The following is a 19,499-nucleotide window of genomic DNA, read 5'->3' on the forward strand; positions in this document are numbered from 1 at the left end:
AGAAGTTTAGTACACATGTGAATTATGAGGGACCTCATTATAAATATAGACTTTATTTCACTAGGAAGGAGTTGGAATCTTTTTGGATCGAACCATATTTCTCCTACAAAAGATATGTTGAAGTCGTAATCTACAGTATCTCGGAACATGACCTTATTTGGAAATGGGGTCACTGAAGACAAAAGTAATAAAGATGAGGTCACACTGGAGTCAGATAGGCCCCTAATCCAATGTGGCTGGTGTCCTCATAAGAAGATGGCTATGACTTGGGGCGCCTGGGTGGCTCAGTCGGTTGAGGAGCCGACTTCGGCTCAGGTCATGATCTCGCGGTCCATGAGTTAGAGCCCCGCGTCGGGCTCTGTGCTGACGGCTCAGAGCCTGGAGCCTGTTTCGGATTCTGTGTCTCCCTCTCTCTGACCCTCCCCTGTTCATGCTCTGTCTCTCTCTGTCTCAAAAATAAAATAAATGTTAAAAAAAATTCAAAAAAAAAAAAAAAAAGATGGCTATGACTTAAAAAAAAAAAAAAAAAGCTGAGGTGGGGGTGCCTGGGTGGCTCGGTCGGTTAAAGTATCTGACTCTTAGTTACCACTCAGTTCATGATCTCACGGTTTTGTGAGTTCAAGCCCCACATCAGGCTGGCTGACAGTGCGGAGCCTGCATCGGATTCTCTCTCTCCTTCTCTGCCCCTCCCCTTATTGTGCTCTCTCTAAAAGTAAACAAACTTAAAAAATAATATGGCCATGGGAAGACACAGAGGGAGAATACCAAGTGATGACAAAGGTAGAGAATGGAATTACATTGCTGCATGCCAAGGAATGCCACAGATTGCCAGCAACCAGAAGACAGGAAGATACCAAGAGGAAAAGAAGGATTCCTCTACTGGTTTCAGAGGGATGGCCCTTTCCAGTATCTTGGTTTCAGACTCCTAATCTCCAGAATTCTGAGACAATAGATTTTTGGTGTTTTTAGTCACCCACTTGGTTGAGGTAGGCCTAGGAAACCATTGCAGGCAGGGCTTGAGAGCCCTAGGTTTCTAGCAAGCTACTAGGTAAGGCTCATGCTGCTGCCTGAGTAGTCAGGTGATCTCAAATGAATGTATTGTTTTTGTTCACGATCACTGGCACTTAAGCACAGTGCCATATATGACATATACGTATGTATGTGTTTACAATCCCTGATTGCCAGTGTTTTTTTTTTTTTTTTTGACCAACCAGCTAGAAATGTGCCCCTTTCTCCATCAGTCTCTTCAAGCTGTATGCTCAGTCAAGGATGACTGCTTTCTTACACAAGGCCAAGTCCGCGAACACAGATGGCCATGCCAGCCTCCTAAGGATTCTAAATAACAAAGTTTGTAAGACCTTTGGACTCCCTGTCTTATCGATATTTCTCATTTAAGACCCTGAACCCACTCTCCTATATATTCTTGGTGACTCAAATAGGGCTTTTTCTCTCTCCACAGCTTAGAGTATTAGGCTTTTGAAGAGAACACGTGCTAATAATTACTCCAAGCTGGGTAGTGATGATGGGCAACAGAAATCTTATTATCTTCAATGTCATCATGTGTCTTTGATATGATAATCACTGCATTCAAGATATCAGAAATGATGGATGGCCTTTGATTCAGAGTGTACCGTGATGCAAATTACCTGGCTTTTTCCCACTCCTGCTCGGATGGTGAAGAGCTGGTAAGAGTGGGCACTCCTAGCTTCGGGGCCTCAAGGCACCAGGAGGCAAAATCTGTGGCAAAACTCAAAGAGGAACGCTCCCTTGCCTAAGGACACCTGAGGCTACTTCAGTGTTTCCTTTTATGTACACGCTTCACCTTAATGTGAATAGTCTTCATGTGCAGCCATTGCTGTCATGTACAGTATTTGCAACCTAAGTCATTCTACTCTGTTAACCTTCTGGGCAACAATAGCGGACATAAGAACCACACGGCTTCTAGTAAGCTCGCGGAGTTCCTTCTATAAACACAAAATGAGGATTCCAGGAAATTCCAGCAAGAGAGGCAAGATGAAAGAGCACTGTGTATATGTATTTTTAAACTGCTATGAGAGTCTGTCAGGGCTTATGGTACATAACCCGGCATATTACCCCCAGTTAGTAATCAGTCTTTAGCATTCTCCTCATGCTCACGGGGCATCCATCATAGAAAGCGAGCATATGCTATACTCTATCCTTCAGTCATCCATGTGAATGGAACAACACAGTGACCCAAAATATTTACTCACCCTCATCCGTGAAGAGTGAGCCCTCACCTCCATCCTGACTAGAGTCATCAGTGTATGTACCCTGAGGTCCTCTCCTATGGACAAGTCACCTCCTGATAGCACAAGTGCAACAAATACACAGTAGGTCATTTGCCCAAAGTCACCAGATGCCTGACTACTAGTCCATGGTACTTTCCCTTGAAGTACATCTCATTCCTGCAAGGATACATCCCTCATCATTCATTCATATTGCAACAAGGCGATAGCCTCTAAAATGTGAAAATCAAAATGTGCTAGACTTTTAGGGTAGCAAAGGAAAGGTCTTTCACTTTCTTGTCTCCTATAAAGCCAACCCAAAATTATGGGAGTGAGTATCAAAAACAAAATCTACCTTCAGTGAAACTAGTAGACCCCATTCAATTCCAAAACAGAAGGTGTGAAGGCAGAAGTAGTTCAAAGAGTGGTAAATTCCACGGAACAACGGAAGGACAAACCTAACTGTCTGCAGAGGAAGGGGGACCCTCACACATGCGCAAATGAGAGGCATCGTGTGCTTGGGAAGGCAAGGGTGAGGTGGGGAGCTAAAAATAAGGGGATTATTTAAAAGTTGGTATACAGTGCAATTAGGTGCCAGATATATAACCTCACCTATGTGTTCAGGAAATAGAGTTTCCAGTGAAATTCAACCAGACAGACTTGGGATTCAAGAACATTAGGCAGAGCAGACCACGGGGATGAGGTCTTGTAGTGGAATGGAGTAATTATGAAAGTTCCACATCCTTTCTTAGCTTCTCTGTCAGAACGCTAGCAGTCAGGCTGACATACTACTCCCCAGCCCCAATCAGGTGCCTGGAGAAATTCCATCTGGAAAAACAGATCAGTCTAAAAGCAAAGACAAACTCCCAAATGAAATGACTGCTCTACAACTGTTTACCCCACCGTGAGACCCACCACTGAGCAAATCATGTCCATTTCTACTGAGCTTCCATCCAGGTTTGTCATGCCTCAGTTTTATACGTGAAATAGCAGCCAAGATTACCAACTATTCGAGGAATCCTCTAACATGAAATACGGATGTCAGAAGCAAAAAATACTAAAAAAGGGAGTTGGAAGATGGAGCAGAGGTAGTAAGCAAAAACAAACAGGTAAAGAAACTATAATTTATTAACTCAGAGAGTGAGAACTACTAATACTTTGGGGGGGAGGGTCTCTAGATTCCGCACAATTTTCCTCCAAAGGACGCACTCTTCTGGTTTTATGTCTATTATTCCCTTGCTCTTATTTTTTCTAATAAAAATCATTTTGTCACAAATGTATGATCTCATAAACTTTGTAGGTTTCCATATTTTTGACCTTCAGACCAATGGGATCATTCATGACTTTTTCCACTCAACATGTTGCTTAGAAATCATCAATGTGGATGCGTGTAGCTATAACCTAACTCTTTTTCAAAGCTGGATGGTATTGTTACGGAAACTGACCTCAGTCCATTCATCTACTCTAATGAAAGTGTCATTTTCAGATTTTTCCTATTATAAACAAAGCTTTAACAAACATTCTCATAGGAGTCTCCTGGTACCAATGTGCAGAAGGAAGATTGAACAGAGGGTGTACACATGCCCACATGAGCTAGATAAAACCAAATTGCTTTCCAAGTAAATGGACCTGACCTTCCAATGAGCATAATGAGGATTCCTACCATTCCATACCCTCCCAATATCTCAGTTAGACTTACTAATTTTTGCCAAGTTGGTGGGTCCAAAATGAGACTGCTGCATTTCCTAGCTGCTGACTTGTTGATTACCTCTTCACATGTTTATTGACAATTCATTCCATGACAAGCCTCTTCATGTCTTTTGCCTATCTTTCTAATGATCGAAACTGAACAACTTATCATTGATCGGTAAAAATTCTACATGTATTTTCGACAGTAATTCTTCTTCAGTTATATATGTTATGAATGTCTTCCCCAAGCTTGTGGCTTATCTTTTCATGAACAAGAGTTTTTTATTTTAAGGTACATCTTTCTTATGTGATTTATGTTTTTTGTGTCTTTTCCATGTGAGGTTAAAAGATATGCTCCTATATTCTTCTTTAAAAACTATTAACTTTTTCCTTTCATGTACTTGATACATCTGGAACTGGTTTGGATTCATGATGTGAGGGAGGGATCTATTTTATTTCTTTTGGGCCATATATTCAACATTTAAAGTATTTTTAATCGTCAATTTTACTCCCTGATCTGAGATACCACATTTATCATATATTATTTGCATATATACATCGATTGGTCTTCCTCCTGAACCCTCAACTCTTTCCATTAATCTTTGTTTTGTTTTCTGTGCCAATTATTACATTTCATAACTACCTTACTACCCATTACTTTATTTTTCTTGATATGAGGTAGAATAAGTATCCTCCCAATTTTTCTGTTTCAGATTGTTTATTTTTTAGAATTTTATGTTTCTTACTCCCTTGCTTTTTTAAAAAATAGTTTTGCCACAAATGCACCTCAATTTTTCATGTGTTTAACTGCAGATCAGTGGAATCACTTTTTGTGAGTTTTTCACTAGACATCACATTTAAGGGTATTTTTGTAAGGTTATTTTTGAACATTAGCTCTTCCACACAAATTTTTAGAATAAGCTTGTCAGATTCCAAATAATCCTATTTAGGTGTTGATTGGAATTACTTTGAAACTAGAAATCATTTTGGTGTTAACTGACATCTTTATAATATTGGTTTTATCATTCAGAAAGCGAAGATCTCTCCTTTCATTTAGGTTAACTTTAATGCTTTCAATATAGTAATTTGTATTCATTGCTTGTCTGATAGTGCCATCAAGACTATATACGAGCTTATCTTCTATTTCTCTAAAGTATTTTGTGTAAGAAGAAAATGTTTGTTGTAATCAAACCACCTGGTCTTTGTGGGAAGATTTTACACTATCAATCCAATTTCCTTAGTAGTTATAGTCATTCGGGTGTTCTGTTTCTTCTTGACTCTGTTTTGGTAATTCATATTTTTCTAGGAAGTTGTTTCTTTCATGTTCTTTAATTGCCAAAAGTTTGCTCATGCTATTCTCTTACATCTTACATATTTCTATCGCATCTTGCAGTTATATTCGCTTTTACTTTCCCAATATTTTTATGTTTGTTTTCTCAATCTTGCCAAAAGTGTGTGGATTTTATTATTGTTTTCAAAGAACTTTTAACTTTATTGATCTTCTGTACTGTGTTTTGAAACTTTAGGGGAGCCTGGGTTGCTTAGTTGCTTAAGCATCTGACTCTTGATTTTGGCCGAGGTCATGATGTCATGGTTTGTGAGACTGAGCTCCAAGTCGATCCCCGTGTCACTGCAGATCCTGCTAGGGATTCTCTCTCTCCATCTCTCTCTCTGCTCGCTTGTGCTCTCTCTCAAAATAAATGAACATTTTAAAAAATAATATAAAATTGCTTTTAAATTCCCATTCTTGCCTTTTAAAATGTAGTATTTGGTTGAAGCATATCACATTGTAATATTTGATTACATTTGACCTCAAAAAATGGCTTTTCCATCACTTAACCTAATATTTGCTTTTAATTTCTTGTTTTTTTTCCTAGCTATTAATTTTGGAAGCTAACTTATTTTTCAGCTTTTTCTTTCCTAATATAAGCACTCATGACCATATATTTTAGCTACATCCTAGGAGTGTTGATAACACATATTTTTATTTTTTGAGTTAAAGTGTTTTCTGAGTCCCATTATAACTTCCTTCTTGATCCATGAATTATTTACAAGTATGAATATAAATTTTAAGAGGCAAGGAGTTCTTTGTTATTGACATATTGAAGTCGTCTTTCTGTTGATTTATAATTTCAACTTGATCAGAGGATGTGCCCATATGAAAAGCTGCTTGAAATTTATTGATATTTGCAGGACGTTTTCATTTTTTAAAGTCTTTTAATTCTGCTTAGCTCTTAAAATTATATCCATATATTATGCCGGTGAAAATTAATAAATGATTCAGCCTATTTCATTAATATGGAAGCCAACCTAAAATATCATACTTTGAGTTCCATCATCACCTAAATCAGCCATTCTACACGTGTTTATATTTATTTGTAGCTTACCATGTTCTGAAAGGATTCAAGGAGGCCCTGCCAACAGCTGGCGCACTTAAAATTGTACCACAAACACAGATTATCATGAAAGCCAAATAAAAATAGTACTAGAAAATGGAGACAAATTTTAGACTTTTTTGTTCTATTACACTGCTTTCTCTTGGCACACCTTGAGGACATTCACCTTAGAGCATCCAGCTTAAATTCATTTTTTTTAATTACATAGCTGTGCCCCCAGTAGGACACACAAAGAAAGGATAGAGTAAAACGGACCTCCTGTAGCTTTCTGGGGGCTCAGAAGCCATCACTGAATGAGAAGCGGGGCCCCTGGTTGAGTCCAACTTTCTGTTTTCCTTTAGTGGTGACACTGTTCTTATTCTTACTCCTGATGGTAATGGCGACGGTGGGGATAGCATGGAGGGAGTAGCAAGCATCTGTGCATCAGGCACAAAGCTAAACACAGAGATTATTTTAATTCTCACAATCACCCTTTCAAGTAGGTATTGTGATTATTCTCACCTCACAGAAGAGGAAACTGTCCAAAGGAGCCTAAGATGAAGGGACTTGCCCCATGAATAAAGTGATGACTCAGAAAGAAACCCATGTTGAACCACTCCATTACCACTTTCCATACTCAGACTAGCTGTGGCTCTCGGTTCAGGGTGTGCTGGAGGAAGCAGCCGGTCAGGGGCCAGGCGATCAGGCTCCTACAACAGCCTTGTCCCTGGCTTCCTGGTGGCTGGGGGGCAAACACCAAGATCTCAGCTGAGAGGACTCACAGGCCAGTGCAGGGGGTTTGTACCAATTTCCTTCCACATGTACCTTTAGCCTCAGACGCCTACCCCTTCCTTTGGTGGCAAATGAACGGCTGCCGTCCTTGAGGGCTGAGTTGTCAGACATCTCCACACACCAAGAGAATACATAATAGACAACAAAGATGTCACATGGTCCAGTTTCTCCAAGATCTTACTAAATCAGTCTAAACATCCTATGTTTTGGACATTCTGTTGCTACATTCTGAATCACATTCTAAGCAACCATCGCAATGTCTCATTTTTTCCATTAGTAAGATGATTATAGTACAGAGTGATCCATAATGAGCCCCAGCTCAAGTAATGTGGCTTTCAGTTGGCTACATTTTAAATAAATCTTTCTTTGTTAATTAATGCACCTTATCCCAGTGTTGTAAGTAACATTTATGTTCCTAAACTGGGCAGGGTAAAAGAGAACCACACCCAGAGTGGAGGATCCAAAATCCTCAAAATCAACATGAATGCAACAACCATCTGAAAGCAAAGTTTTAAAGTTAGTTTTTGTGCTTGCTGTAAACTAAGGAAGTTGTGCTAGAGTCTACAAGAGAGTAAAAAGTGATGTGATAATTAGGTCATGAATTAACCCCCTGGAACTTGCAGCTCTAAATTATTTTTAAAGACCCCCTTCTCACCTCCTAGGATATTTTGCGCATGCAAAATGCCTAATTGACTAATAAGGTACCTAGCATAAAAGCTAATTAATGAAAATGAAAACACTAAAACTCAGGTTATTTAGTAACCAGAGCCTGGAGCCAGATCCCAATTAAACCACTCTTGGGTGGAGGAAGGGCTCGAAATACCCAATAGGTTCCATCTGGCTGTTTCAGTGGGTCAACCTAGAGCCTCATGTTCTTTCCAAATCAGCCTTTCCACTCTCTCCTTTCCATTGCGGTGAGGAGCTAAGGACAGTCCTCCTCACACCGCACTGGGGACTCCCAGGCTCTCCCACTCACATGTAAGGGGCTTGGCAGCTAAGGAAGCCAGCTGGAAGCTAGCATGATTCACTAGCTCTTCTCAGCCCAATCCCTTTTGTCATTCATTCCACCAAAGGGGCCCCTAACCTTCCAATCTCATTTGTACCCCACCCAGGAGATCTGATAATGGTCCTGGCAGAGCTGTGGCTTTTCATAACTTCTGGCAGGGGCCTCGCTGACCCATAACATGGCTACACACATGATTTCTTCTCATACTGTCTTTGTAAATTGACCATGGCTAACCTTGCTGCCCTAATCAGATCAATCAGAATAACATTTCTTTAGCTGCTGCACGCTGGCAACCTCCCGGGCTGAGGCGTGACTCAGAGTCAGGCTCAGATACCGAAGGCAAAGGCGGGTTTTTGAGTTTCTAGTGGTCTCAGGTTTCCTTTGCTTTTATCACAGTTGGTGAGCTTTGTAAGGCCCTGTGTTTACAGCCATGCAAATTAGCCTCAGCTGGAGAGAAATCAGGTCAGGCCTAACTGAAATCAAGCTCTGGGCCAAAAGGTATTTTATCAAAAATTGAAAGTGGGGCCTTGGTAGTGGGGTCAAGGCAGACGGTCCTGAGAAACACATGGACAGCTTTGTCCAGTGGAACCTGAAGGCATGGCTTGGCCTCTGGACCCTGGAAACTCAGAGAGATCGAGAAGGGCCTAATGGCGAAGGGCTGCACCAGCGAATGGGGGCTGGCCAACTTGACCAATGGCTGGTGCTGCCAGATGCATTTTTGGTTAAGTAGAGACAAGGGTGAGAAGGGACGCATGGCATCTCTGAAGGAAGAAAATTGTGGTGTGAGTTTGGTTTGCCTTTTATCCCGTGTTACTCACTGATGAAGGGCCGAATGTGCAGTTTCTTCTACTCACACACTTGTAGACACTCAGTTTTAAGATGTGTGTGGGAAGGTGTCCACACATAGATGATCTGATATTTTCCATCTTTAAAGCACCTTTAAAATTTTAATGTTTTCATTTATTTTTGAAGGAGAGAGAGAGAGAGAGAGAGAGAGAGAGAGAGAGACAGAGCATGAGCCGGGGAGAAGCAGAGAGAGAGGGAGACAGAGAATCTGAAGCAGGCTCCAGGCTCTGAGCTGTCAGCACAGAGCCTGATGCAGGGCTCGAACTCAAGAACTGTGAGATCATGACCTGAGCTGAAGTCGGACGCTTAACCGACTGAGCCACCCAGGCACCCCTGGAAAGCACCTTTAAAAACGTACCCTGTGGGTGCCCCAACAGTTACAGAAACTAAAGCCAGAGAGGTTACGTGACTGGACACACAGCTACTACGAACTACTCACCTTTAAGACAAGATCTCTGGTGCATTTCCATGGCCATCCTGCCCATCATATTCCCTTGCCCTTCAATTCCCCAAGGACATACAGAAACTTGCTTTATTTTAGGAGCTATTGGCAAACATTCCCTGAGCTCCTGCACATCTGTGATTCATACAATGTGCCATGATGCTGTCAAGCAGCTCGATCTATCAGACAGTGCCTGAGCACAGAGATGTTGGTTCCCATCTAATTGTCTTGTCTATCTTCTCATAGGTGAAATGAAAGTTGGTGGATCTTGAGTGTTCCTATTTGTAAAGTGGAAGTGAAGTAATGACCAGATCGTTGTAATTCATCAAATTAAAGTTTGCATCTTTTGGGGCACCTGGGTGGCTCAGTCGGTTAAGCGTCCGACTTCAGCTCAGGTCACGATCTCACGGTCTGTGAGTCCGTGAGTTCGAGCCCCGCGTCGGGCTCTGGGCTGATGGCTCAGAGCCTGGAGCCTGCTTCCGATTCTGTGTCTCCCTCTCTCTCTGCCCCTCCCCCGTTCAGGCTCTGTCTCTCTCTGTCTCAAAAATAAATAAACGTTAAAAAAAAAATTTTAAAGTTTGCATCTTTTGACAGATGAGACCTGAGACCCAGAGAATTTAAAGAGGTTGCCCAAAATTCAGTAGTTGGTTGAGGTCAGAGCCAGAAGTAGAACGCAGGTCTATGGACATGAAAGCTGCTGCTTCTTTCACTAAACAATGACCAGGGAATAAAATTTAGCCTTCTGCAAGTGAACTTGAAGTCAGGACTTGTAGTTAAATTTAGACCAACAGACCATTTGTCAAATAATTAAGACCACAGGCTCTGGGGTTCTTGTTAAATTCATTTCCTTACCACTTAAGGGCTGTGTGAGGCTGGACAAGTTATGTAACCCCTCTAGGCTGAAGCTTCCTCACCTACAAAATGGGAATAATGGTAGTAACCATTTTACTGGGTTCTTGTTATTCTTAAAGAAGTTAATACATGCCAAGTCCTTAACCAAAAACCACTTACTTAGCATTAACTATTATCATCACTACTGAAATCTTTGTCATCTTCACTTGATAGACATTACATAAATGCAAGGAATTATTAAGACTGATTTCTGTCCATATTAAGCATGAACCTGTGAGAACACATGTATGCACAGTGTATACTGGAGATGTGTGCACTTTGCAAAGCATGTACGAGTTTAGTTGAGAAAGCATCCAGCGACCTGGTTTTGTGACTTAAATACACACACAAGGTCTTTGCCTGTTCTGGCAATAGCCTCACATCCTTCTAGCTCCAAAGTGGAGGCCAGAGGAGTCACTGCATTGGCATTCAGCCTTAAATTGCTGTCTAGCTCCATCCCATGTCACAGTCTTAGAAAAGGGCCCAAATTAAGCATAAATGAATGAGGTCCAGAAAAATCTATTTAAGAATTCAAAAAACTTTCTTCAACCAGGAGGAAGGATACTTTAAAAAGTATAAATGGGGCACCTGAATGGCTCACTTGGTTAAGCGTCCGACTTTTGGTTTTGGCTCACGTCCTGATCTCATGAGTTGTGAGTTGGAGCCCCTCGTCAGGTCTCCACGCTGGCAGTGGAAAGCCTGCTTGGGAGTCTCTCTCTGCCTCTCTCTGCTCCTCCCCACCCCCCCCCAAATAAACAAACATTAAAAATATATATACATAGAACGATTCTCTCATAGCCTGTCTTGTAATATCTAATCATGTTTTTGTTTTTCAAAACAAAATCTTTATTCAAATAAATCTTCACTCCCTTTAGATATGGAAGATTTAAGAAGCTCTGTGTGTGTGAGTGTGTGTGAGTGTATATACGAGTGAGTGTGAGTGTGTGTGTGTGTGTGTGTGTGTGTGTGTGAATGTGTGTTGTGGAGGTGATTCCAGGATCAGTTACAAAAGGGCTAAGTCTGATACTTCATGCATTTTTATACTGCAATCATTCATTCTAAGCACGGGAACTATGTCAAATAATAACTTGTATTCTGTTAATACCTACAAGCCTTCCTAATATGGACTTGGCTCCCAATACTTGTCACCTTATCGTGTGGATAACTTGCTCTCATGGTCCACAATGAAGAGACTTAACACGACTCAGGAGGGTGCTGAGGGGCCGTTAGTCTCTTGCAACTTCCCCTCCTCCCTGTTCTAAGAAGCGAATTTAACGTTGTATCTTGGCATTCTAAGATGCCCTCTTGTGGTTGGGGGAGGTAATGACTATCCTAAGGATACTACAGCTGGCTTGAGGTACAAGTCCAGATTGTTACTTTTTTAACAGCCAACAGAGAAATATAGTTGAACTCCAAGAATAATATTCAGATTTAACATTCTGAAAGAATCATTGATATCCATACTTGACAAGCTCTAGCCACCTTTTATATATATATATATGTAAATAAAGTAAAAGTACAACTTAACTTTTTGGGCCACCTTATTTCCAAATAAAATTTGCAAGGCAGAACATTTGTAAACGAGTGCCTGTCATGGAATAGAAGCTCCTGTTTGCTTTTGGTAGATCTGGCCAGTCAGCTGCCGTTAAGCTGAAGAACAGGAAAGCCCTTATCATTCTAGCTATCACTCAAGGAATCTGGACATAGCACCACCTCAAGATCATATATTGGTGCAATCAACACGCGGGCAAGTTATTTCACTCATTTCTATATATGATAACCCCTAACCTCACTGCTCATTTTTCAAACACACGAGAAATATAAAGGGGTTGGCAAATCATCCCCACTCCTGGGGGAAGAATCGTGCACGTACCTTACCGAGGCAGCCCAGAGAAATTATCTCTGTATACAAAAGCTGAAATTATATAAACTTGGAAGGCAACAGGTTATGAAAACCCTATAAATTTACATTCAGACGTCCAAACACTGTTCTCCTTCCACTCTTCTCCCCTCCCTGCCAAACTGAGACACCAAGTCTGGGAGTTGAGAGTTACAGCTATGATCCTCGCCAAAGTGACCAAATTACAACTGAAGGCTCTTGGCTCCAGGACGTTTCAACAGACTAGTGTCTGCTGAACCATCGTCACCCCTCTCCAGCTGCCCTCCCCAACCCCAAAGGGCTTAGGGAATAGCCTTTATCTCATTAATTCTTAAGATGTATCTATGAAAAAGGCAGAGGGAAAGGAATGATTTTATGTAACTTACAGAGGAGGGAACAAGCGAGAGATTATTTATAATCCAAAGTGAGATCGTGGCCTTTCGAGACAGGAAGAACAGTGACAGGTCCTGCTGATTTCTGTGAGTTGTAGGGCGAGTTTAGGAAGCAATTGGAAAGCGCACCAGAGCAGCCACTTCCCCAACAGGTACCAGGAGGACGCCTCGCAGACAATAAAGGCAGATTCCTGGCTCAGTGTCAAGGTGCCGAGCTACCTTTCCCAGAAACAAATGTACTTAGAGACCGTAGAAGTAGGGCATATTGACAGGGGAAATTCTGTTCTACAGTGCAAACGACTACCTAAACCAATGTAAGATGAACTCCCAGATGTCTGCATGTGTCATTAAGGGAAGTTGTAGAATTGGATGAATCCTGAAAAACAGGAATGGTCTAGAGATTACCATTTGCAAGTAGTTTCAGGAATGGACACACTAATGTTTTAAGACTCCTCAACAACCTTGGGAATGAATGACGTTCAAGAATTTCTTCATAAAACGTTCCCATTAGTCCATAAACTAAGACGATTAATACACATTTCTAGGAAATAAAGTACTTTCATAAGCATGATTTCATTTCATCCTCATAACAAGCCTGTAAAGAGTTGCTATTCCCCATTTTATAGAAAAGGAAACTATGGGAAAGTGAAATGATGTGCACAGAGGTTATCAGGGACCAAAAAAAAAAAAAAAAAAAAAGGAGCTGGTACTGAGTGTTGGTGGTGCTGACAGGAGCTGATGTTTGCAGCTTCCGTTCTCAGTTTGGTGACTGCCATGTCAAAGTGGCAGAATGGTCTGGTGTCACAAATGAGGATGGCACATGCCTGAGTACGTAATACAAATCTGTGTTAGTATTACAGCTAATATTTATTTATTTCACATTTTCCTTCATTCTTGAGAGACAGAGAGAGACAGAGCACAAGAGGGGAAGAGGCAGAGAGAGAGGAGATACAGAATCTGAAGCAGATTCCAGGCTCTGAGTTGTCAGCACAGAGCCTGACACGGGGCTCGAACCCATGAACTGTGAGATCATGACCCGAGCCGAAGTCAGACACTTAACCAACTGAGCCATCCAGGGGCCCCTACAGCTAATATTTAAAATAGTTGGGGGGTGCCTGGGTGGCTCAGTCAGTTAAGCGGCCGACTTCACCTCAGGTCACGATCTCACTGTCCGTGGGTTCGAGCCCCGCGTCGGGCTCTGTGCTGACTGCTCAGAGCCTGGAGCCTGTTTCAGATTCTGTGCCTCCTTCTCTCTCTGACCCTCCCCTGTTCATGCTCTGTCTCTATCTCAAAAATAAATAAACATTAAAAAAAATTAAAAAAAATAAAATAGTTGGTAGAGTCAAAGGAAAACAGCTCTAAATCTATATATATATTGTTGTTGGAGCGATACCTAAAGCCTCTTTTTATTCTAAGATTTAGCTTCCTATTAGAAGATTGACTTTGAAAAAAGAAAAAAACTTGGGCTGATTTCACAATGTAGGAAATACTTTGGATTTGCCCAAGTGTGCCTGTATTTGTTGATTTTAATAATGGCCATTCTCATTTATAGATGTAGGCTCATTCATCCCAATAAAATATGTGACCATCGTTGATGGGGCAAATTCATGTTTAAATTAAGGGGAAATGAAGGCACATCCTGAGGCTCTTGTACATCCTCTCAAGTGTCTGTCACTATTAACACCTTTCCAGTTACAAGTGTGCAAACCCTCGAAGTCACGTCATCTTCCCACGTCTCAGTTTCTCGAGTGCCAAATGAGGGTACTGAATTTGGTGGCTGGGAAGGTGCCTTCTGGTTTTCAGATTAGAAGATATTACAGGACGGGATCCCTGCCCCACTGAAGAGTGTATGTATCTGTTTACTGACAGCCACCACTGGCGATGGGAACTTCAAATGCTCCTAGAGAAGGAGAAATAGAAACCAGTATCTGAGTTTGAGTTCAGTGGAATCTTAACAGTTCTGACAGTTCTTTCTGAACAAGGAATGCAGCCTGCACAGAGGAAGGAAGACCAGCTCCACTTAAGGGGTATTCACATAAAGGTCTCCATGCTGGCTGAGCCCCTACAGCCAAGATTCAGAATGCTGGAGTTTTAAATCTCCAACATACGCTCCACTCCAATCACTATAAACAAGACCGATTTGGCCAGGGTTCTTCCTGGTCATCTTGTGTGGGAATCATCCTGTGGTTAAGCTGATGAAGTTGGCCTCTGATGCTGAAACTCCCCAGCTGCTCAAAAACTCTGTAATTTACTTTCACTTTCATTTTAAGAGAAACAAACAAACAAATAAAAAACCTGGCTCTGAGAGGAGACCAAGGAATCCATCTTGATGCGTGAAATCTGACCACGGGCATGGAGAGAAGGCTCCTAAGGGACATGCTTAGAGCTTTTGGCATTGATTCAGTTCATTGTTTTAATCTTAAAATCTCAGCCCTAATGTAAGTCACAAGCTCACTGAAAACTCCAACCAGTCTCAGGACCAGAAAGCCCAGTAGATGTACATGTCTGCCTCTACCTCAAGAGAAATGTGAAGACTATATACGTGCACAGATTCTACAGGATGCCCGCAACCTTGCTGCTCAGAAAGATTAAAAGAGTTCAAATGAAGGGTATTTTCCCCCTCAGACAGGGAAGCAAAATAAACATATCAAGTACTAACTGCCTTAGTGGAAATCCTCTGTTGAATAGGCAAACAATTATGAGATAAGAAATAAGAATAAACAACCAAATGCTTTGATGTTTCAAAAAAAACAAATTCTTTGATGTTTTAAAAATACTCATTTGCCAAAACAGAAATAATTAGCTTTATGAGTAAACAACATGTTACCAAGCATCCAGAGGGAGAAACAAAGGGGTAATACCAATCCGAGAAGAAAGAGAGGACAAAAGTAAGTTTAATATGATATTGTGTAAGAAAACATTCAGTGGAGTTCCTGGTTAGCCAGAAGAGGCTCCCTGGAAGAGGTAAATCTAGGCTAGCTTTGGAATACAGACATTCTTCTTTGGCCTTTCATACAGAAGCAGTAGTCTTCTGTGTCTATAGATGGTATTTAATAAACCAGCTGGCCCTTAAAGCACATTTATTTCTATCTTGTATGAATCTCACTGCATGTGAATACATGATATATATACATATAATACTATACATATGTACATAGTACTATATGTATAGTATATATATGTATACATATGTATACATAGTACTATGTACATATGTATAGTATTATATGTATATATATATATCATGTATTTGCATGCAGTGAGAGTATATAGTATATATACTAGCATATATACATACATATATATACATACTAGTGTATATATATATTATATATGTATATATATGTATATATATATGTGTATATATATATATATCACGTATTTGCATGCAGTGAGATTCATACAAGATAGAAATAAATGTGCTTTAAGGGCCAGCTGGTTTATTAAATACCATCTATAGACACAGAAGACTACTGCTTCTGTATATATATGTATATATATGTATATATATGTATATACATATACTATATACTATATATAGTACATATGCATAATATATATATATATAGTATATAATATATATATTAGTTGACTCCTTACCAGTAACTGATAGTTTTATTAGAAAAATTCGAATTGTTTCATGCAATATGTCCTCTTAAAAGAGTTGAGCTGATATTTAGTTATTTTTAGCATCACATTTTTATTATTTTTTTAAGTTTATTTATTTATTGTGAGAGAGAGAGGCGGGGGAGGGAGGAGCACACGTGAGTTGGGGAGGGGGAGAGAGGAAGAGAGAAAGAATCCCAAGCAGGTTACACATTGTCAGCACAGAGCCCAACGTGGGGCTCAAACTCAGGAACTATGAGATCATGACCTGAGCCAAAACCAAGAGCCGAACTTAACTAACTGAGCCACCCAGGCTTCCCGGTGTCACATTTTTCTCATGAAAACATAGTTGCAATGAATCTGACAGGTGAAAGACTTTGATCATGATTTTCATTTGTAACTCAAGTCAGTGGGAGAACCTGATTTGATTAACAGAAAACTGGACTCGGGTTTTGGTCCTATTTTCCCTTACAAGGCACACTGATTTCATAATCATAATATTACTTGAGATAGGAACTGATGGATGAAGCCTGCTATATAATTTAACAATAAAGCGTTGATGATAACATCATTCATTATTACACTTTTCAAAACATTTCCTTCAAAATCTCTTCAATTCAATTTCACAACATCCTGGTGGGTCAGGTACACTCAGATATTGTTAATCTTGTTTTAGAGAAAAGGAAAAAATATGGCCTAGAGAATACAGATGAGCAGCCCAGACTCACAGAGCAAATCAATAGCAGAGCCACAGGTGAACTATACTTTTTCCCCAGCACAAGCTATGCTATCATCAAAATGCTAACGCCGAGAGATCACAGCAGTGACTTCAACAGTAACATGACGAGAGTAGCCGTCATTTGTTGGGGGCTGACTGTGTCAGGAACTGTGCTGAGCAGGACGTATCAATTACCTCATTTAATAACTACTTACAATAACACTGTGAGTAGTCATTACCTCATGTCGCAGGGAGGGGATGGGGCAAAGAGAGGAACAACTTTGAGGCAGGTTGCACAGCTGGCACATGGCTCAGCTGCGATTCAATTTCACATCTGCCTGATGGCGTGGGGAATCTTGAACTTGCTCTCTGTTGTAAGGCTGGCGGCCTCTGACTTCAAGTCCCCAGGTCATTGTTCAGAAGTCAACGTATCCAGGAGAACTATTCTGAGCACTCCACTTAAAACTGCAGCCCCGTCCCAACCGTGCCCAAATCCATCTTCCGTACCCTGCTCTATCACATGGTTCAATGTTTCATTTGTAATGCTGATTGTTAATATAAGTGCCACAGGCCAAGGTTCTTTGGGGTTTTCTCACCAAAGCATCCCAGATGCTCAGACCGTGCTATCCGATAAAACTTTTTATAATGACAACTTTTTAAATCTGTGCTATATGGTAGCCGCTAGCCATAAAAACAAAACTGAAAAGTGGCAAGTGACAATGAAGGCCTGAATTTTAAATTTTATCCAACTGTATTAAATTTAAACAGCCACATGTGCTTAATGGCTACCACATTGGACCACATGGGCCTAAAGCAAAACCTGGCATAAATACACTCCCAATAAACATTTGCTAGATGAACGAAATTATACATAAGTGAATGAGTAAAACATTTTCCATAGAACATGCATACTAGTTTCACTAAGTGCAAATTAAATTTTGTATTTTTTTCAACAGAATAGTTGGAAAATAGTCCAGATTATTAAGAAAATGGTTTGAAAATTCCGGTGTGCCTGCAAGAATAAGCACAGATTTCTCAAACTACTGACTTCTTTTCGTCATCAGTGACTTAAAAGCTTCCAAAGCTTCCAATCAGTGACTTAAAAGCATTCCAATTCAATAATTAATTCCCATGTATGACAAAAAATACAATTACTATAGTCACCCAATACCTTTTTGACCTTGTTCTTTTTCTCATAGGTCTCTGACAGAGGCTTTTTCTTCTGCTGAGTTGTGTCTTTGGAGAATAAATACTCAAATTCACTAGTATCCCGAATATCAGGTTCTTCTAAGGAATCCCATAAGGTTGGTGTAGCATTTTGGCTTAAAAGAAAAAATGACAAGTTAAATATTAGAATCAAAACAGATGAGAATAGAATATGGTAAAATCTCTAATTCACTTTATGACTCATTTTTAAAAATATGTGTGTGTGTGTGTATACATATGTGTGTGTATGTATATATATCCTAATAAAGCTGGAAGAAAAGTTTTTTGTGCTATATCTTTTTTTTAAGTCAAAATATACTATAGAACATCGAAGCCAACACACATTTCTAAAACTGAATGATCATTAGACGCAATCAAAAAGAAAGAGATCTAGAGAAAACATGCAGGATCACAGATCCTGGGATTCACATAATCGAGGCCATGTAAGCTGTTTCTCCCTCAGTCTGTGGCATTTCCATGATAGGTAAAAATAGGCATCACGTACACGCTAAAAAGATAACCAATTCTGGGACATTCGTGGGATAATTCTTGTTTTCATTATTTTTTTAGAGAATGAGCAAGTAAGCGAGAGGGGGAGAGGGAGAGAAAGAGAAAGGCACTGGGCCCAGCATAAAGCCCAAAGAAGGGCTCGATCCCATGATGTTGGCATCATGACCTGAGCCGAAATCAAGAGTCGGATGCTCAACTGAGCCATCCAGGCACCCCATTAATGGGATAATTCTTAATAACAATACTTAAACAGAATAAAATTCTTCACCTTTTCCTAAGTTAAGATTTACCTTCTTGTTGGACTTCTTCTAATACTTTTAAAAGTGATTTTTAGGATTAGCTTGGGTCAAGTCAGGGCAGGACCCATAATTTGTGAACAGACTGAGTTCATTTAGAAGTACTTGATTTATAATACTCCGCCCCAACAACAGTATTAACAATGAAAACAAACCAAAAAACTCCACTGAACCAGTCCGCACAGGGATTTCAACTAAAGTAGCCATGGGGAGGCTGTGCTTTTGTTTTTGTTTTTTGGTGTTTTTTGTTTTTTGTGGGTTTTTTTGTCGTCAAAAAAAACAGGGAGGGGCACCCTGGTTTTGAAACAAAGAAAGGGAAGAAGCTATGGAAAATCAGGTATAGAAAAACTGCCTCTGAGAGCAGGCTCAGAGAGGTTACCATCCAGGCTTCTTTTAGTCAGAACACATTTTCCCCCAAATGTCTACTTTCTTATTTTTAAACACATTTAATACCCATGGACAGACAAACATAATATTTCATCTACACATTGTTTTTCAAATGTAAGTATATAGTATGATCCAGAATATTTTTAAGTACTTACCCTTGTTTTAACATGTATTTTCTCCATCACTGAAAACTAAAAGAACTCTTATTACATGGGATG

At 40.3% G+C, this 19,499-nt stretch overlaps 1 protein-coding gene across 11 annotated transcripts in view; it reads right to left on the reverse strand.

Annotated features, from left to right (window-relative positions):
* Window positions 1-19,499, reverse strand: part of FMN1 (formin 1) — a 429,856-nt gene that overhangs the window by 181,037 nt on the left and 229,320 nt on the right. For all 11 annotated transcript variants that reach the window (XM_042989251.1, XM_042989244.1, XM_042989245.1 and 8 more), the window contains one exon: window positions 18,054-18,204. In XM_042989251.1, coding sequence (XP_042845185.1) covers window positions 18,054-18,204 — 151 coding nt within the window. The remainder of the gene's footprint in view (window positions 1-18,053; window positions 18,205-19,499) is intronic.

The sequence above is a fragment of the Panthera tigris genome, chromosome B3 (genome assembly GCF_018350195.1).
Source record: "Panthera tigris isolate Pti1 chromosome B3, P.tigris_Pti1_mat1.1, whole genome shotgun sequence".
Taxonomy (NCBI): domain Eukaryota; kingdom Metazoa; phylum Chordata; class Mammalia; order Carnivora; family Felidae; genus Panthera; species Panthera tigris.